This window comes from Leptodactylus fuscus, chromosome 11 (assembly GCF_031893055.1).
Source record: "Leptodactylus fuscus isolate aLepFus1 chromosome 11, aLepFus1.hap2, whole genome shotgun sequence".
Lineage (NCBI taxonomy): Eukaryota > Metazoa > Chordata > Amphibia > Anura > Leptodactylidae > Leptodactylus > Leptodactylus fuscus.
In genome coordinates, this window is record NC_134275.1 from 12,251,464 (window position 1) to 12,271,852 (window position 20,389).

Consider the following 20,389-nt stretch of genomic DNA (forward strand, 5'->3'; position numbering starts at 1 on the left):
GTGTAACCTCTCAGTATGAAGCTATGAACAGACAGATGTCACGCTGGGACTTGTACTAGTTCTCCAGCCTGCTCATTACCTCAGAAAGCGACACCAAGAAAATGGCCGCCCGGCTGATTCCCAGCGACACAATTCTTACGCAGGCACCACCCACCCATCGTACTGGTCTCAGGCACTGACCGGGATCTGGTGACGTCATTACGCAAACGTCATGTGACGTAGGAATGTACACGTCGGCGAGCCGGATATCCAAGATGGCTGCTCTGCCGAGTTCGTCCTAGTTCGTTCGCTGCCGGTAGTCAGTGAGTGGATTCTCCCGGATTGGAGGTGAGTAGAGGCGGACTCGGGGAGCCTGCAGGGGGCGTAGTGGGGTGACAGTCTGACCTACTGTGTGCAGGACTGGGGGTACTGCTGGGTATCGGGGTGTCGGGCCACAGGGCGCTGCTGGGGGGCGCTGTCTTGTCCTGCACGGTTCTAGAGTGCAGCTTGTGCTTTGCTGAATTGGGGGGGTCTGAGCAGGTGACATGGCTGTATCTGTAGTGCCCCCCACCCCTGTGATACCCCTGAGTGTCTTCTGCTTCATGTCCAGGGACTGTGGGGGGGGGGGCAACTTGTCATTCTGAGGTATTAGTGGGGGGTAATGTATGTGGGGGGGTGCCTGGTCTCTCCCTCTGACCTGTCCTGCAGAGTGGGGGGGTAGAGGGTGCCCGATCTCTCCCTCTGACCTGTCTTTCAGGGTGGAGGGGTTGGGGGTCTCTCCCTCTGTCCTGCAGGGGGTTGTTAGCCATTCATTAGTGAGGGGAGCAATGGGTTAATCCTCTCCTGCTGCCTCCCTGCAGAGCGTTCCTTACCTGAGTCCCTGCATCTGTCTGCAGAATGTTTCATCATCCACCATTATTACCTGTGCACATAGATGGACTACTACTCCCAGCAAGTACCAGGAGAACCTCCGAAAAGCTAGAAATGGGGGCTCATGTGGGAACTGCAGGACCGCGCCATTATTTACTTGTAATTACTGTAATGAGATCTGACTGCACAGTGTAAACAGGGCCCTAGCTCTAATCTGCAGCGTCCTGTTGACTCATTAGTTGCTGGATTCCTAGCAGGATGTTTATTCTATTGTATAGATGTAAGGACGATGTGAATGGGAACCTATTATGTCTCACAGCTGAGAGTCTGCCACAGTGTATCAGTCTATACTGCCCTCAGCTAAACACTTCCTGATAAGTTGTTACTATGTATCAGTCTGTAGTCTGCAGCAGATCTTCTAGACTGGAGACAAATGTAACAAAATCTCAGCTGCTTGCAGGAGAGGGGAACGGAATGGTCCGAATGCAGATGTGAACTGGGCCTTAGAAGTGTCTGGGCTGTAAACAATTCACTGACAGCAAGCGGAGGTCTGATACATATATGGGGAAATGTGGCAGAATCGTAACCTCAAAATTGTGTGCAGAATGCTGTCTTGTCTTCAGCCCCCGTTTCTGGTACATGCGGTGCACACCTCCTCCACCGGACTTGGCTACAGCAGTCTATAGGGCCACGACTGAGACATGACAGCTGGCCGTCTATAGGGGAGTCATGTGATCTCTCCACATGTTGGTGTCGCCCTGCTGGCAGGCGCGCTGTGTGTAAGCTCCGGTATAATCTCTGGCTGTGTTTGCTCTCTGACGTTCCCTGTTCCACGCCGTCAGCCGTGAGTGTGCGCAGAGTTATTTACTTTCTACATGTCGCTGCATCTGTAGAATTTGCGTTTCCGTGTGTCCTTCCCAACTTTACCTCTCTTTGTCATCCTGTAATACATCTGTACGTCTTTCCTGGCGCCATTCATGGGTTTTCTGCAGCTGTGGATCTTGTCAGGTCACTCTGACATCGTGCAGGTTCAGCGGTGACCGCTCTCTGCTGCCTCTCCACATCCTGGTTGGAGGAGGAATAGCATGCATTAGATGTTTGGGGACTGGACCCGGCCTCCACCCTGGATACTTGCCCTGTGGCTAATGAAACCTTTTACATTGCATATGGTAGTCCCAGACCTGAAGCCTCCAGGTTATACAGCAGAGTAAGGTCATTGTGCGGCCGCCCGCTTGCTCAGGTCTTTGTTCTTTTAGGGATCGGCCTGGTGTAATCCTGTGATGGTGAATAGAGGATTTGCCGCCCTCACTATATATTTGCTGTCGTTGCTTTCCATTTTCCTTACGTCTTGTCTTTTTTCTTTTTCGGCAGGGTCGTATTGTGCAGTTTCCGTTGATTCTACCGAGATCAGTGACACGTTTCCTCTGAGAAGAAGATGCAGCCACCTCCTCAAACAGGTCCTCCAGGGCCGGGGGGGCCTCCACGCATGGGAATGACCACTACTCCATACTGGCGCAAGAGAACTCCTACCCCTTCAGCAATGGCTCCCCCTCCAGTGCAACCTGTCACAGACCCTTTTGCTTTTGGCAGAATGACTCCACAGAATGTACCACCAACTACTGCACCAAAGACTAACATTTTGGCAGCACCAAGTCCATCTCCATCAATGTATCCTCAGCCTGTTGCTCTCACCTCTCCTCTGGGAGATGCAGCTCAAATGTCATTACCAGGGTCTTCATCTCAAGCTATGGGAGCTGCAGCCTCATACAGTTATGTTTCTGCTCCGTCTGTACCGAGTGCAAATTTTACCAATACTGTGGCATCAACTCCCGTCGGTCACCCTACTGGATCATCCCTGCCAAACATGGCAAGTGGACTAGAGAGTGCGTATGCATCGGGCAGAGCTCAGAGCAGGCAAAGCGTGAATATGGAAGTCAATAGCAGCAGCAGTGTAGCTCCCCCGTTACAGTCTCATCCTCCCTCCACATCCCAGCCATCCACTGCACCTTGGTCATCTAGTCAGACTTCTCCCCCTACCTCCACCCATCATGTCCCTGCAGTACAGCACCCAGCATACACTGCTCCATATTACTCCCCTCCATATTTAGAAGTTTCTCATTTGCCTGCCCAAACCAGTGACCCGGGCTATTTTTCAGCACCACAAAGGACTGCACCAGTTACTTACCCTCTTGGCAGTGGATCAGGTCAGGTACAGCAGCATAGCATGCCGCCATACAGCAACATCATGCCATCGGATTACACACAGAACCAGAATCCTGAACACAACAATTGGTTTAATCAGCCGTACCCAGAACCACTGAAGCAAACTCCCCTGCCCAATGCCATACCAGGTGGAGCGCCAGCTCCTCTACCCAATCCCAACACCTTGCAGACTGGAGCGCCAACTCCTCTGCCCAACACCTTGCAGACTGGAGCGCTAGCTCCTCTACCCAATTCCAACACAACACAGACTGGAGCGCCAGCTCCTATGTCCAATTCCACCCCTATGCAGACTGGAGCGCCATTTTCTGCACCAGAAAACAAGTCGCAAAGTGAGCCTGCAAGACCTTTGCTTCCGGCCACCAGTGATGCTGATTCTGGGACAATATCTATGTTCTTTAAAGGAGATGAAGCTGAAAATGTGGAGATCCCTTCCACTGACCAGCAGCAGCCACCTAGGAAACAATCTGGGGAGACCAATTACCACCGCCCGGGACCCTTCCATTCATTTACAGCCCTGCCAGCCGTGCCCAATGTCTCATCACCTCTGCCTTTACATTCTGCTACTCCACAGAGTTTATTATCCCAAAGTGCCAGTGGTTTCCATGATCCTCATGTCCCGTGGAAAGCCGATCACCTCGAGAATCAACCTGCTGAGGCCAGAGGCGGCTCCGAGATCCCATACGATAACGTGGAGAATATTGAATGTGTCCAGAACCTAGAAGTTCTCCCCAATGAGAATCCTAATAACAATCTGTTCTCTACCGCAGTCAATCCTGAGGCTTTTAGATACGGACCTGTACCCAAGAGCTCTGTCACCCACCCTGAAGGGGCTCAGAATTTGGAGGCTCCTGATGTCTTCCCACGCCCAATCCGGTCAGATAGTGTGTCTTCTAACTACAGTAACTTAAGTCACAGAAGTTTACCCATCTCAGCCAGACCTCCAGAGCAGGAGGGGACCTTCATTCAGAAGGAGATTGGAAGACTCGAGCACGAAAACTCTTCTAGTTTCTTTAAGCAGATTGACTCCTCGCCATCAGCCGGAGATGTCTTTGCACACGCAATGACACAAAACGTCTACCATGGAACTCTGTCTCAGCCACCAACGCCGAGTCCACCAAAACCTACTGGGATCTTCCAGGCAAGTGTGAACAGCTCCTTTGAACCAGTCCGTTCTCACACAGGTGTTAAAAGCACAGAAATGGACCAGTCAAAAGTGGTTGGCAATGTCCGAGAGAATCCGAAGTTGCCACCAACCTCTTCCCACAATGCAGGACTGGCGGCTTCCCCGGGAAATTTGGAACAGCCTCCTGATAACCTGGAAACTATATTTTCTGGTAAAACGAATGCTGAGATTTGTGCTGTAAACAGCGGCCTCCATTTTCCTGGAGGCTCCTCTGTGGATAACATATCACTACTGCTAGAGAAACGTCCATCCTCTAGAGCTCATGGGTCAAATAAGAAGTGTGAGAGCCCTGCTACCACCCTCTGGGCACAAGGAGAGCTGCCCAATTTTGGAGGCAATGTCCTTCTGGCCCCCCCAGCTCCTGCTCTTTATGTCCCTCCTAAACCTCAGACTGAAGTCATTCAACCTCCGGAGGAGGGGTCATTGGAAGCTCAGCATGGCAAGCCGGAGCAGAACCAGTTTTCGGCCTCGTCAGAGGAGCACATATCGTCAGAAAATTTAGAGAACCCTCCTAAGATTGGAGATGATGAACATCCCCAGTCCCAGGCAAGTTCTGGTTACGCCAGTTTGTTGTCTTCTCCACCCACTGAGACCTTACAGAATCAGCCCGTTTTGATTGCTCCGCCTAGTAAAAGCTATAATTTGGCGCAACCTGTTAATTTTTCTCTGTCTTTACCCAATCAAATAAAGAACCTTAATTCTGCTAAAGACTTCTGTGCTGCAGATCAGAGCGCTTCAGCCCCTCTCTTCCAGCTTGGACCTCCTCTTAAAGTGCCCGCAGCCTCTAAATTACCCGCCGGCAGCGAGCTCTTTCCTGACTCTTTCTCCGGTGCTCCGCAGAACACGCTCCTTTCTTCTCCTGGTCAATTGCCACTTAATTTAGTAACTGAAAATCATCAAACTGCAAAGAGTGCCAGCGAGGCCACAAGTAAGCCCCCACTCCCCGGCTCTGGGGCTAATTTATCGGTGAGTAATGGAGCGGGCATGTACCCTCCACCAGTCTGTAGTAGCACTGGCACCAAATTAGAGAATGCAGGGGCGCTAGATTTCACAGTTCCACGCGTGCCTGCTAATCATAATGCTAATGGACAGGTGTCTGCACCCACTAGGCCTCCAGCAGGGCTCCCAAACTTCCAGCCAGGGCCCGATAATAACAAACAGGTATTTTATCAGCAGGTTACTAAAGACGTTCAGTCCCAGCCATCAGTGGAGACTTCACAACCCGGACCAGGGCCTTCTCATGAGTACATGGCTCCACCAGCCCCTCCATTGCAGACCATCTCAGGCACTAATAAACCTGCTTACCCCCAACAAACAGAGGCTCCGGTACCTAGCTCTCAGAACAGTGCCAGCCTTCCTTACAGCGGGACTGGCCAACCTGAACACTCACCGTACCCTGGACAACCTGCCACTAGCACATCTGCACCAGGCAACCCCATGCAGCCGGCTGGCTATCCTGATCCTTCAAGGCCTCCGGCTTCTCAGACCCCTCAGCAGACAGATCCATACTATTACTACCGAGGCTATGGAGCGTACCCCTCTGCTTACCAGGCGCCATACCCACCGGTGGATCCCCGCGCTTCTCACCTCTACTACCAGGTAAAATCTGTAGTGCTCGGACAAGGGAGATGGTCGGGTATGTGGATGGTGTTAGAGGGCACTGCCCTGTCCACCTTTGAACTGTATCACGTTTGTCTTGGGTGACCACAATCTCCAAGTATAACACGGCTTGCTTGATATGTTGCCTGATCATCTTGTAGGACTCCTATGGAGCGTATGACCCTTCATACAGACAGTACAGTAATCCTGGTTTTGGGAACACAGGGAAATACCCGTACCAGGAACCTGAGCGACCGAGCTCCAGGTCCAGCCACTGCTCAGATCGCCCACCTTCAAGGTCAGTCATGCCGTCTTTCTGCCTACACTTACGTTCTGCTCAATGTTCCAGCCTGGTGATGGCGCTGTGCTCTGTATCTAGTTAAGTGGGTGGTCCTAAGATAAAACCCCCTCCCCCCGCTATCTAGAGATCTACTTGTAGGGCTGCCCTGTGTGTGGCGTCCTCTTCCCGCAGCCTGAGAGATAATCGCAGCTTCTTCCAGTATCTAGGGATTATTGGGAATCTCAGCACATTGTCGCTATGAGGGGTGGTGCAGGATTACACCATGTTCACACTAGTGCTGGCCTATCTGTTCTGGATCGTCAGAAGATAGGCACGCCCTCCAGGTAGCGGTTATACACGGAGACCAATCAGTCCTATTGACTATAATGGGGTGCGTTGGGTGGCCATTGTTTTAAAACTGAAACTGTCAGAGGAATTTGACCTCTTTGGTTCAGTCTATTGTCTAGGCTCCAATAGTAGCAAACCCTCAGCTGTGTGTAGTGTTAGGTCAATATGTTTTAAGCCTCAAGCCTAGTTAGACGTGTTTTTGGTCTCTGACAGTAAGCAGAGGTGGTTTGTGTGACTATGGACCTTCCTGTACGTGCGGGTATAACTCTGCTTTGTGTCTCCCCCTGCAGGCAGGGCTACACGGCTCCGACCACTTACTATGACTATTACCAGAGTCAGTATGAATACGGAGGTGAGTCCCTGCCCCCTTTATGTCAGGTTCTGTATACCAGGAGGTGACTGACAGATTTCTTGCCCTTACAGACCCTACCAGATGGGATCGCTATCCAGGAACCTACGATCCTGGGTACAGGGACCCTCGAAGCAATTATTGGAACTACATGTACGGCAGCCGAGAGGACCCTTACAACCGGAAGGTCCCATATGCTTACACCAGCAGGTGACTATCCCTTTAAGAAAAGCTGTGGACACTATGTGGTTCTGCTAATAAGACATATATCCCCCCTCCCCAACATTAGGTATGATGTGTATGAGGATCGCTGGCAGTACGACCCCCGGTATGTTGGTGGTTTTGATGACGAGCCGGACGCTCGGAGGGATCTTACAAAGGATGACTTTGATCGTCGCAGTGTGCACAGTGAACATTCAGCCCGTAGCGTCCATAGCGAGCACAGCTCTCACAGCCGCCGCAGCAGCTTCAGTTCTCGCTCGCAGCAGGTTTGTTCTATCAAATACGTCCTTTCTCTTTGCAGGTAACACTGCCTGGCCGATGAATATTTCATGTCTTTCTCTTTCCAGAGCCAGGTCTACAAAAGCGAACAGGATCTAACGGCTAATACCTATGGCAGCCAAATCCCCAACCCCCCACTGGAGGATTACTCCTATAGCTTGTACCCCAATGACTACAGCACCCAGCAGGCACTAGAGGGATATCAGTACGGTTACCAAGTCAGCAGTGAGTGGCAGCCAGTGGAGCAAGGTGGGTGCTCAATACAAACATGGCTTCTCTCTGGTGAGACGGAGCTGCAATTGGGACACAACTAGAGATGAGCGAACACTATTCGGAAACAGCCGTTTCCAATAGCACGCTCCCATAGAATTGAATGGACGTAGCCGCCACGCGGGGGGTTAAGTGGCTGGCCGCCAGCAAGGTCTGCGTGCCGGCTACGTCCATTCATTTCTATGGGAGCGTGCTATTGGAAACGGCTGTTTCGAATAGTACTCGCTCATCTCTAGTCACAACCTCTAGACCAGGGGTAGGAAACCTCGGCACACAAAAAGTACAACTCCCAGCATGCATACTGGCTCTGCTGCTCTTGGAACTCACATGGAAGTGACTGTAGCATGCTGGGAGTTGTAGTTTCACAGAAGCTGGAGTGCCGAAGGTTGCTGACCCCTGCTCTAGATAGTTGGGGTGCTGTTTTTTTTGGAAGATATCACCCATGTGTTTGAATCTGACAAACAATTAACCCTTGTTTGTATGTAGTTCCCTCTAGGTCATTGACGCCAGAGAAGTTTGGAAGCCCTCATGTCTGTGCCAGGTTTGGTCCTGGCGGACATTTAATTAAAGTGCTCCCCAACTTACCCTCTGACGGACAGCCAACATTGGTGGAGATCCACAATATGGAGGTGAGCAGTGCATCGGGTTTATAGGGTCTGACTTTGATGTTGTCCTTTCTTAGTGTTGTCACGTCAGTCAGTCATGTGGTCCTGCAGCCTAGCCCTATACCAAGTGCAGCCTCTTCATTGGGGGTGTCGGATACTACCCCCCCCCCCCCCCTCCAAAAAAAAAATAGAAATGGACTTGTGAGCAGGATTTAGAGGAAAAACCAAGAAGGGGATTTCATGGCGTGATCCCCACTAGACTGATCTTCTCTACGCTTTGCGTCTACTGTTATTGATCCTTTACAGGCGGTCGCTCGTTTTGTCATTAATGAGTTTTTTTGTTTTTTTTTTCTATTCCAGATTATTCTCCAGAACAGCCCAGAACAGGAGCAGATGAGAGCTTTCCCCGGCCCCCTGGTCAAGTAAGAATTCAGGAACCTCTATCAAAGGATCTGTCCTAAAGGGTTGATGTGCCGGTTATAGAAGAGGGCTGTAGTCTGGGGCTTAATATGAGTGAGCTCGGGGTGGGTGGCAATCGGGCAGGTAACCTCGAGACGTGTCTGCCCCTCGCAGGTGGGTGCTCGTACCTCTCCTGTCTGACTCCCATTATTTTCTGCAGAGATGAAACTCACAAAGTCGACGTCATCAATTTTGCACAAAACAAAGCCAAAGACTGTTCCCAGGACGAGAGTCTGATAGACCAGGAGTCTGCGCGGCTGCTGTGGGACTTCATCGTTCTCATGTGCAGGCAGAATGGGGTGAGTAGTGCTGGGTTTATGCTGTGGGATGGCGCCGCCCGCTCCGCATGGGGTTGGGGGTTGGTGTTGATAGGTTCAGTTACTAAAGACTGTCCCCTCATAATAAGAACATACAAAAAATGTCGCTCAGCATTGCTTGGGAAACTGAAAGTCCCGCATGGCCCAAAGCCAAGTGCACAAGAGCCCATAATGTAGTCAGTGACTCTCTATAATCCTTGTCTTGTCCCATCTCTGATGTGCAGATAACTATTCCCCTGAGACACAAGGTTTGGTGCCTTGGAGTACCCCTTTAATGTTTGTCAGATTTTCTCCTCTTTTCTTTTTAGCGGTCTATAAGTCTCAGTATTTACTTTGTGTTTTGTAGACTGTCGTAGGGACAGACATTGCAGAGTTACTCCTTCAGGACCACAAAACAGTCTGGCTCCCCGGGAAGTCGCCAAATGAAGCCAATCTGATAGATTTCACCAATGAGCCACTGGAGCAGGAGGAGGAGTCCGGGGCGTCTCAGCTCTCCTTCCTCACAGACACTTTACCCAACTCTGGAGCCGTTCTGGAGAAGGAGACTGAGAGATTCAGGGAGCTGCTGCTTTTTGGACGTAAAAAGGTTAGTTCCCCGACCTCTGGCCACAGTCCACTCCCACCCCTGGCCTCTGGGGCCATAGTCTGCCCCACGCATGGCCTGTGACTCCCTCTGGGGCAATGGTCCGCCCCACCCACAGCCTGTGACTCCCTCTGGGACCACGGTCTACCCTCACCCACAGCCTGTGACTCCCTCTGGGACCACGGTCCGCCCTCACCCACGACCTGTGCCTCCCTCTGGACCACAGTCCGCCCTCACCCACGGCCTGTGCCTCCCTCTGGACCACAGTCCGCCCTCACCCACGGCCTGTGCCTCCCTCTGGACCACAGTCCGCCCTCACCCACAGCCTGTGACGCCCTCTGGTTACCCTGTCCCTCTTCTCATTATGATGTCTTGTTTTACTGCTGTGTCCTTTGTGTCAGGTCTCACTTTTCCTGAAACATTTCATTCTCTGGCATCCTCCATATTTAATGCCTCTCTCTGTGAGTGCCAGTGGCTCGGCAGTGATGGATTTCTGTGTGACTCTTCTTTCACAGGACGCCCTGGAGTCTGCAATGAAGCACGGCCTGTGGGGCCATGCTCTGCTGCTCGCCAGTAAGATGGATAGCCGCACACACGCCCGAGTAATGACCAGGTAACATGGGCTATCCTTCATACTTACAGGTGTCGTACAGCTGCTTTATACCGTCGCCACCTCTTCTTTCTGGTGTGGTATTGAATTGCTCGGAGCTCATCACGACTTTATGCATTAATGTAATATTGTGTGCCCTCCTCACTGTGCACCTGAATTGCTCTATACTGCTGCTCGTATACAGTTCTGCAGCTTAATGGGGGGGGGGGGGGTTATCTTAGCTGTCAGGGCATTGTGTGGGTAGATATTGGTGCACCTCAGTAATTCCCTTCAGTCTAGCTGGAAAATGGACTTCTCTGTAATTCCTGGTTGTGTTTTCTAGGTTTGCTAACAGTCTCCCGATCAATGATCCCCTGCAGACGGTTTATCAGCTCCTGTCTGGGAGGATGCCGGCAGCCGCCACGGTGAGTACCTGTAGATGTGTGTATACGGGACCTATGTATGTGTCACACCTCTGCACTTTGGGGACATGACTGAGGGTTTCGTTACCTGTTGCAGTGCTGTGGAGATGAGAAGTGGGGCGACTGGCGGCCACATCTGGCTATGGTGCTCTCTAATCTAACCAATAATGTGGACGTACCCACCCGAACCATCGTGACCATGGGCGACACTCTGGGTGAGTCCAGCTTGTGCCTCCTCTACAGCCCGAGGGTGGTGTCCTGCTGGTGATGACACCCGGACACAGCTGTAGTAATAGTTTATTTCCTATCTGCTTGTGTTAGTGAACAGGCTGAGGGTTTGCTGCAATGTGTTCAGTAATGGCCAGGACAGATTTGTGGGGCTGATTGTTAGCTGCATTCATACCATTGTAACAAACCTTCAGCTGTGTGAAGTATTACTGCAGACTGCCTTTATTTTTTCTCTTTCCCTCTGTGTCTTTCAGCCTCCCGAGGACTCTTGGAAGCCGCTCATTTCTGCTATTTAATGGCTCAGGTTGGATTTGGCGTATTTACCAAGAAATCAACCAAGCTTGTTCTCATCGGCTCCAATCACAGGTGTGAACACAGCTATGCAGTATTGTCCTGTTATTAGACAATGGTACTACCTTGTGCCTGATACAGAAGCGGAGGTTTCTATAAGATGCCCTGTATTCACCACGTCACTAACCACTGTCCTCTGTTCTAGGCTCCCTATAATAGTAGCGCCTGTCATGTGGAGCTCCCACTGGTCCCACCTTGTGGATATGCCTGTCAGGGGGTGTTCACACTTGTCCCCCTGTGCACCCTGTGTCATTCCGCTGGGTTTCCGTCCTATGCCCCAGAGAAACTGCATAGGGGATGGCTTCCCAGTGGTCAGTATTAAAACCCATTCCTTTGAATGGGTTTTAAAAGCAAACCGCTGGTGTCCGTATGCGGCCTCTCCATGGGGAAACTGCTTTTTTTTGGTCGGTCACAGGGGCGCAAGTGTTAACGCCCCCTTATAGTGATGGGTATGAAGCGTCCTGTGACTTGTCCGGCTGTATTTACAGACATCTTGTCTTTTGATTCTTTCTCTCAGTTTGCCTTTTGCTAAGTTTGCCAGTAATGAAGCCATCCAGAGGACAGAGGCCTATGAATACGCGCAGTCACTGGGGGCGCAGACCATCTCCCTCCCCAATATACAGGTACGAGCTGGTGGTGTAGATGGAGTCAGCAGTTGTGTCTGAACGCAGTCACTACAGCCAAGTGTCTCTTACAGGTTTTTAAGTTCATCTATGCTTGTCGCTTGGCTGAGTATGGACTCGCTGCTCAGGCTTTCCATTACTGTGAAGTTATCTCCAAGACTGTTCTCAAGCATCCATCGTACTACTCTCCGGTGCTGGTCAGTCAGCTACTCGAGGTGAGTGCGCCCATGTGGCCTCTGGAGAGTGTTACAGCTGCAGACTGGTACATTGTAACAAATCACACTCTGTGACCGCTTTGTGCTGCGGATATGATGGATTCAGTGAAGTGATGCTGGAGAGACACACAAAGGATTTTGCTGCAGTTTTTGAGCAAAGTCAGGAATGGGTTAACCGGGAATGAGAAATCTAAAAGCAGGGATCAGACTTCTCCTTGCAGCAGGTTACAGGACAGGTGCGAGGATGAGGGTCTATAAAGCTCATGCACGTGCTGAGGACATTCAGCTGCAGGTTACTGGGCCTGGTATTCTCACTATGCTGCAGAATATTGCACTAGTTCAAGTCTGGCAGGAGTAAAATCTACAGTGAAAAGTTTCTCTCTGGATTTACCTGAAGTCATGAAGTGTGTGAGGAGGTTTCAGAATTTCTGAGTATAATGTGGCTGTATGTATACCCAGCTGTAATCCTTAGGCCCCGGCCCGACACCCCCAGTTCTCCCTGGCTGGGCTCTGCTGCTCTCTGTACATAATACGCTGCATTTCATAAGGTTAAACCCCACGTTTGTTGTATTTTCAGGTGTCCTTACACTTAAGGTTGTTTGATCCTCAGTTGAAGGAGAAGCCAGAGCAGGAATTATTTGTGGAGCCGCCGTGGCTCCTCAGGCTCCGCCACTTGGACATGCAGATGAAGGTATCGTTTTTACAAGTTTTCTACAAGATGTTGAGACCAAGGCAGCAGGATGTGGATAAATCATTGTCTTGTCTTATTGCTTTGTACCACCTTTAGCAAGGAGCCATAGTATACAACACTGGTAGGAGCACGCCGCAGCAGTATGCCTGCAGCACACCAAGCTCGGAGCAAGACCACATCAGCCAGTCTGAGGGCATTGCTGCAGCACACGACCTGCCCGCTCCCACTGATAATCCATTGCTGACAACCTTCCTCCCCAACATGGGACCTGCCCAAGGGGTGCAGCTGGTGCTGCCAGGTAAGGAGATGGTTTATAACCTGCCAGTGACAAGTGTCAGCAGAGGTTTTTTTGACTGGTGTCAGACATGAGGCTGACTGTCTTATTGTTCGCATTGTTTAGTTTCTTGCCTGGTCATGGGACAGAGACCCGGCCTTAGTAAGAAGCGAGTAATAAACCAGACTGTGCCCCTAGAATCTCACCCAGGATCCTTCCACCCTGTGCCCATTATGCCATGGTTTCTCGTGTTTGTGCCAGTTGCTCATGAGGTTTTTCTCTTCTCTAGGTCCCGATAACTCCGCCACACTTTATCCACCACCTCCTCCAAACCATGAGCTGCCAAGCTCCATGCCACCCCAGCCATTTATACCCTCTCCTGTGCTGGCACCTCCAGCAGCTGGACTGGGGTTTGGCTCTGTTGGCAGTGAACAGGTGTCCACCTATACCCCTGCACCAATGGAAACTGTACCCCCTCCTCCTCAGCCTGCAGAATTTCCTCCTCAAGATCAATGGAGCCAAGATCCAGGTGAGCTGTTTTCTATTGACCGCCTCCACCTACTTACATGTGACATCTTGTATGGTAATCCTATACTGTATTAGTGGGTGGTGAGCGGATACTCCAGCACAGGGGTTTGTAGGACATGTTCACACTTCTTAGTCCTTGATGAGTATTCGGATTCAGGGAGAACATGGAAAGTGAAGCTTTAGCTTTGGATAGCGGTAGATCTTCTACACATGGCCGCCTATTCTCTTCTGGGTTTGTGTAATGACAGAATTGTTAATTATCTTAATTTTTCTCCTAAGTGTTACAGAGACCCCCCACGAGCTCCCCCACCAAAACCACCTTCACAGACACAGGATTCGACTTCTATGGTGAAATGGCAAAGATGGTTTGTATTAGTCTTTACCTTTAACAGTTAAAGTGCAGAATTACCAAGTTCCGCCATTTATGGTGTCCGGCTTTACTGTGTCTCGTGTGACATTTAACCCTTGTTGTTGTCTCAGGCTCCAGGCCAGAGGTCCAGAACAGTCTCTCAGTCGTCTTCTCATATGGTGAGCTTCTTTGTTATTTGGAGATTGTTTCTCTAGAGCGCCCCCCTCCTCCTCACTTGTCACTAATCATTTGGTTTCATTGGCAGAGACGGACCCGGACAACCTCAGAATCCTCCACTCACTCAGTAGGGTCCACAAGGCGGAGGAGCTCAGTCGGTTTGCAGCCGTCACCTCCCCCTATCCCTGAGATGAAAAAACCTGAGCCCAAGAAAGAACCAAAGCCCAATGGTGTAAGTGACATTCTGCTGGAGCCCTGGCGCGAGCACAGCCCATGTTAGTGCAGCCGTGATCACAGCCCATGTTAGCGCAGCCTTAAGCACAACCATATTATAAGAGCTGTGCAAAGTAGTAGCTGCACTTGTCTGTGTACAGAGCCTGTCGTGTAACCCTGTGTGTGATCTCCTTACTGCCTGGTAAACCTGCACAATAAGCAGACTGGTAAGGTTCAGCTACTTGGCTGTAAGTTCTCAGTGCAGAACCTGAAGGGTTAAGGTTGTGGCAGGGCCCTCTGTATCACGTCTCTTAGTTTATTCTTATGCATTGTACATTGTGACAGAAGTTCGGCACATCAGTCCTTATACTTGTCTCTCTTCAAACCATTTTGTAGAGCGGTAGAAGTTGGTTTGGATGGCTGATGAGAAAAGGAAAGAACGAAGCTCACTTGCCAGATGACAGGAATAAATCTGTAAGGATGAGCAGCTTGTCCTCTGCTTTCTGTGCCCTGGGGTAGCCATGTCCAGCGGGGTCTCTGCTCCTTCATATAAAGTGTGATATATCAGTATATAGTCGTGCTCCCCTGTTCGGTCTACTGTCATTGTACTGGGAAAGCTGGGTGATGACCTATATGGCTCCCCAGTCCCTTAGCTTTCTTTGTGTTACACTGTGACGCACCTGCTGCTGTGGCTGCGGCCCAATGTACACAGGACCTTATGTCTAATAGCTGGAAAGACCAGCGCAGGAGGAGCAGAGACGCTTTTTATCTTAGATTTGTTCTTCAGCGTCTTCTCTGTCGCCTGCTGACCATTGTCACACCCCAGTGGCCATTATGTGACCCCATGAGCTTTGCCTGTAGCTGAGGTCTCTTGTTTTCATTGTAGATTGTTTGGGATGAGACTAAACAGCGATGGATTAACCTGGACGAGCCTGAGGGGGAGGAAGTGAGTATCTAGCGATGGCTCCTTGGTCTGAGGCCCGGCCGCCCCTTCGGTTAAGGGTCCTTCATACTGGAGAATACACATCTTCATTCTATATCATCTTGTATTTTCTTTCCTAGAGTAAACCCCCACCCCCTCCTCCATCCAGCATGCCGAAAAGACCTCAGGCCACTCCGGCAGGTCCAGGGGCACCGAATGCTCCCCCCATGTCTTCAGTTAACATGTTCTCCATAAAAGCAGGTACAAGGAGCTTATTTTAATGTCTTGGAACTTCGAAAGAATCTGATGGGGTGAAATGTCATAGAACAAGCCCCCCCTTCCCCGCCGCTCTGGGGTCCCCTCTGTGGTGATGTGCAGTATGACACGCTGTCACCAGTACGTACACTATCATGTATGGCACGGGAGGGTTGGTGTGTAACTTGTCACTGCTATGGGAAGAGCAGCAGGGCCGGAGCGGCTGGGAATGTAACGCTTATTTTTTTTGTTGTTGTTGTAATTTTGTGCTATTTCCACCCATTAAATTTGCTTAACTTCTTGCTGATGGACCTGGGGGTTACGGCCTGGTGCTGACCTCTTCTCTGCTCTCTGTCTCACTCTCACAGGTGGAGCGCGGGCCCGTTATGTGGACGTGTTAAACCCCGGGGGCACCAAGCCCACAAACTCTGTGCCGCCACCAGCTGATCTCTTTGCCCCTTTGGCCCCAATGCCGCTGCCTACAAATCTCTTTGTTCCTAACGCAGGTATTTGACCCGTCATTTCCCTCAGTTTTTGGGTAAATGTAGAAGTTGTCTTATTCTCCTGTACGGTTTCCTCCTCCATCAGTACGAGGTCACTATACGGGATCCTTTGTAAACAGGCGACTAGATCTCTGTAATCCAGTGGAGATCGGGGGATTCAGGAGGCCCCCTTGGAAGTTGCCGTGCAGTTTGCTTGTGATCTAATATAAATCTGTTTTTAACAGTACTTGAAGAGGCTCAACCCCCTGTAGGGTCTGAGGCAGAAATGGGACAACCGTCTGATCAACCTGGGATGGACAGCAGCGCACAGACACAGGTGAGACTCCCCCGGGTCACTGAGGGTCTGGGGGGAGTAGGAGGTTTAGTACTAATGGTAAAGCCACATGGACCAGCACTAGCCAATCAGAAGCTGCAAGTAAACTGTTCGGACATCGCCCCCTTTAGGGTGAATTCACACACTGCAGATTTGTTGCTGAAGCTTTCCAGGTTCTCTCATTTATCTGAATAGAGCATACAGAAGTCTATGGAGGAGGTTTATGGAGACTGTTTTCAGTGACAGTTCCCTTGGCCAGGCTGAGCCCTGAAATCTGTGCCGGCTGCTAGTTGTATATTCCATGTCATGGTGAGGGTGTTGTGAAAGGTTTTGAGCTTGTGCCCAAATACCTGTCTTGTGTAAAATGACTGCCCTTCTCCCTGACTCATACTGATGAGACTGGAGAAATCTTCCCCATTCAGATACATAAAACGCAGTTTTAGTTGCAGAAATATTTTCTTCATGTGAACACAGCTGTGAAGCCGCAGGGAGATCACAGGGCATTAGTTCTGGTACATGCGGGGTGTGGGGGGGCCTGATGTCCGGACACGTTTGTGGCTCCGCCAATTACTCTGACATCATCTTCCCTCTTCAGTTCTTGAATGCCGCCCCTGTCTTGGATCTTCCTAATCATGAAGACGTTCCCTCAGGAGAGGTGAGACCCGCTGTATTCCCCGTGGTCCGCTAGTCATGTAACATTCTCATTCATTAGTGACTGATAGAGCTGATGGTAGGGGGGCTGCCCTATTGACGACAGTGGGGTCCCCAATATCAGCAGGGAGTGCAGACCCCCCCTCTCCCTTGCTAACGATAGCCCATGTATGGGGGTTCAGGGCCTGGGACCTTTCGCTAGCAGTTTCCCCTGCTGTCAGTAGCTGCATTACTTGCAGAGGTCAGACACACTGGGGGCCGGTGCGGAGATGAGCCGCCATTTGCTAATCCATGTGTGTAGATGGGTTTGTGCATTTTCAGCTTTTCCCATTAGTTTGCCGTGTTTTGGAGGACGTGACGCATCTGCATGAATATTTATGATTTGTGTGTGGATTTTGCTTTTTTGTAGCTTTCTCGATCTAGTTCTCTGAGTTCCTTATCTCGTGAAGTAAGCCAGCATTTCCATCAGGTATCCGCGGCTGGCAGCCATTGCTCTAGTCCTCTTTATAGACTATTGCACCTTTTTTATTTTTTACACTTTTTCGTGTACTAATTTTGCTTGCTTACTATTACACCCCTGTCCTAACCCTGGGAAGGTGGAAGAAAACGCTCTGCGCACTCAACATGGCATTAGGTATATGTAAGATAGCTAGGAGGGTCAGTGGGGGGGGGGGGATGTGCCGGCCTCAATGTGTGGTCTACTCTTCCATTACTCGCCCGCCCTGGTCATAGACTGCCTGACACCAAGAGCCAGATCAGGATGTGCTGTCAGAAATATGTCCATTCATTGACAGCAAGCAGAGCTCATCAGGTAGTTCATTATATAGGAGTGGAGCTCATTCCTTACACTCCAGTCACACCCAAATCTGAGCATTGTAAACCAAGCAGCTGTGGGTGTGTGTAGAGTATAGAGTGCTGACTTATTGCTGGTCCGATGTGGAGTGGAGCGGCGTACTCCGGCAGACACTACTGAGGTCTGGGCACGGTTTGTATTGTACATGTCTCTGGTTCTTCACTAACAACGCCCCGGTATATGCATGCTGTACAGTCTCACCCGCTGCATGGAGCGTGGCTGACATAACACCATCCCGCCGCCCCTTCTGTGGACCCTCCGTCCACCCCCTGATCCCGTGTTGTGGAGGAGTTTTCTGGCAGAGCTGTATCCGAGCCCCATCCCAATGAAATGATTGCTCAGCTTCATCCCAGTACAATGAAACCTTCTCGGTGCGCCGGTTCCTTGGCAGATCTCTGCTTGCTGCCAGTGACTGGAAACCTTATACATCTGCAGACTTACATTGGAAAATCCTCTGTGAGCCAAACAAGATGGACTCCAGAAATCTTAAAGAGAGTGACAGTCGTGCAGCTGTGTGAGCAGGACCAGGGCAGAAGCTTTCATTGTACAAGGATTAATATTTGAGAACATCCTGATTTGTCAGCGTCTCCCCTGCGTGCTGACTGTATGGTCACCTGTGTGCCCCTCGGCAGAGCAATTGTGTAAGATGGAGGCTGCTGCACCGCTCCTTGGTGTACGGCTCAGTCTGCAGACTCCTCCGGCAGCACCGGGCTGTTACCACATCTCACCACATTTCCTCTGCTTCTTCCAGGCTCCTGGTAACATGGCTGCCACTGGCGGTCCTCCACCTCCTGCCGCCGCTGCCGCCGTTCCTTTCTATAATCCTGCAAGTTTTGCACAAGTAAGTAATTTCCAGAAATCTCTCTGAGGCAGACTCTATTACCACAATGCTACAGTGTGCTCCAGTCACATCCAGAGCTGCATTCAGCATGACTTGCTACTCTGTTATTGGTGCAGGTGGTTGCATGGAGTTGTCCCTGCAGCTTGGGATGTGTTTGGAGTATAAGCCAGTAGATATATAGTTTTCGCTGCAGTACTTGATTCCGTGTAACAGTCGCCTCTTTCTCGCCAGCCTCCGGCCTCATCGGGCGCTGCACGGCCTGGACGACTGGGGCAGCGGAAATATCCATCTCTGAAGTAAAGCAACATCGGCTGCAAAACCCCCCAGACATTTCACCTCCTCCTGACTAAGAGCTGCGGCTTCTGGCCTTGTGTCCTGATTGGGTGATGTGGTTGCTGAGAGACGTCGGCCATGACTGGAGCGCTCTGCGTTCAATACCCCTCCCCCTCTGGAACCTTCTAGAGCAAGTCTATGGAGAGAGTAGACCTCAGGTGGTACCACACACGCACAGAACCAGCGTCGGCTCCATCTATGACGGTCCTGGATGTACGTGCAGCTGTAATGGCGCTCCGCCCCTCCCCCTCCAGATAATAATATATTAAAACTGTGACTAATTAAAGCGCCTCCCCGTAGCCTCCTGTAGTTGTCGTCTCCCGGACTCGCTTGTATAGTCTGCTGTATTATAGGTCCTGGTGGGCGGGGCCTGCTGTGCCCCCGCCCAGAGATCAGCTCCCACCATCATCATCTTCATCCTCCTCACCACCATCATCTTCATTTCTTCATCTTTCTGATCTCAGTGATTTGATGATTATATATTTTTCTTTTTTTTTTTTTTTTTTTTTTAAGTGCAATATAATGAATTGTAGATGATCAAGAAAAGCTCCGGCCGAGCTCTAGAAGCCTCTCCTTATTCTAGATCTTATCCCAAATCTGCTGTGTCTTAAGAGACTGTAAAGGAGCAACTTGAATCGCTTTTAAATGTTTTTTAAAATTATTTAAATAAAAAATGCACAAAAGCTTAGATTTCACTGGAGGGCGGAGTCTGTGCTGCAGGAGGCGTGGCCTCAACACACCTGACATCTGATATACGAAAGACTAGCTGTGACCCCCTGTGTATTATAGGAGCTCAGAATAGTGAGCGCAGCTCTGGAGTATAATGCTGCGTCAGAATGGGGCCAAAATGCGCCTTCTGACAGTCACGGCTTCCTACTCCGGAGTAAGCCCAAATGAATGGACCTAGACCGGAGGCTGCTGCCGCAAGGTGGACGCCGGGGCTCAATCAGCAGCAGAATCTGCCTGAAGAAAGGGCAGCTCATTTATTTTTTGCATGAGCAGCTACATACCACTCATGGAAAAAAGTAAGCGAGCGATCTGCATAGACCTCCATTGTGAGGGGGTGGATTATGACGTGGATTCAGCGCCAAAATCCGCCCCCTCTGTCCCCGTGTGAACGAGCCCTAAGAGTCTCAGTGCCATTATTGGTCTTAAAGGGATTGTTGGGGATTAGAGACACCTGGTGGCTTATTGGATAAAGCTGTGGGTTGTGTCCAGTATTGCAGCTCCGCTCGATCAGTATGCATGTGGAAGCCATATTGTATCCATGTCTGAATAATCCTATCTCCGTGTAAGACCCCGATACACCGCCATGAGGGTCTGCTGGTCATTGCCTGTAGCACAGGAGTCTCTAGGGGACAACGGTCAGTGGAAGTGAAACTGTCACTGAGGGGCAAATACTGAGCGAGCGAGTGATAAAGGGAAAGCTTATTGGTGACTGACCTTCATCATTCACACTAGAGCAAAACTGGTAAATCTTACTGGTAATGGA

At 50.5% G+C, this 20,389-nt stretch overlaps 1 protein-coding gene across 2 annotated transcripts; it reads left to right on the plus strand.

Moving 5' to 3' along the window:
- Positions 1-224: 224 nt before the first annotated feature.
- Positions 225-19,518, plus strand: SEC16A (SEC16 homolog A, endoplasmic reticulum export factor). Of its 2 annotated transcripts, XM_075259545.1 has the most exons (32): positions 225-327; positions 2,221-5,854; positions 6,016-6,152; positions 6,773-6,834; positions 6,906-7,041; positions 7,121-7,319; positions 7,401-7,581; positions 8,089-8,231; positions 8,568-8,629; positions 8,827-8,965; positions 9,330-9,569; positions 10,082-10,179; positions 10,499-10,580; positions 10,675-10,792; positions 11,060-11,171; positions 11,674-11,779; positions 11,854-11,994; positions 12,572-12,685; positions 12,782-12,983; positions 13,249-13,488; positions 13,767-13,852; positions 13,968-14,015; positions 14,102-14,245; positions 14,623-14,700; positions 15,113-15,172; positions 15,289-15,409; positions 15,772-15,909; positions 16,131-16,222; positions 16,815-16,874; positions 17,280-17,339; positions 18,475-18,564; positions 18,796-19,518. In XM_075259545.1, exons 2-32 carry the CDS (start codon positions 2,285-2,287, stop codon positions 18,862-18,864), a joined length of 7,128 nt encoding a protein of 2,375 aa, XP_075115646.1. In that variant the 5' UTR covers positions 225-327; positions 2,221-2,284; the 3' UTR covers positions 18,865-19,518. The 2 variants fall into 2 exon arrangements, with proteins under 2 accessions (XP_075115646.1, XP_075115647.1); XM_075259546.1 differs by lacking the exon at positions 17,280-17,339.
- The last annotated feature ends 871 nt before the right edge of the window (positions 19,519-20,389 follow it).

Excerpts from the sequence above, each read along its gene's own strand:
- SEC16A (XM_075259545.1), top strand. The coding sequence starts at position 2,285 with ATGCAGCCACCTCCTCAAACAGGTCCTCCAGGGCCGGGGGGGCCTCCA. Across the intron at positions 8,966-9,329 it reads TCATGTGCAGGCAGAATGGG|ACTGTCGTAGGGACAGACAT; the intron begins GTGAGTAGTGCT and ends TGTGTTTTGTAG. Across the intron at positions 16,875-17,279 it reads AAGACGTTCCCTCAGGAGAG|CTTTCTCGATCTAGTTCTCT; the intron begins GTGAGACCCGCT and ends GCTTTTTTGTAG.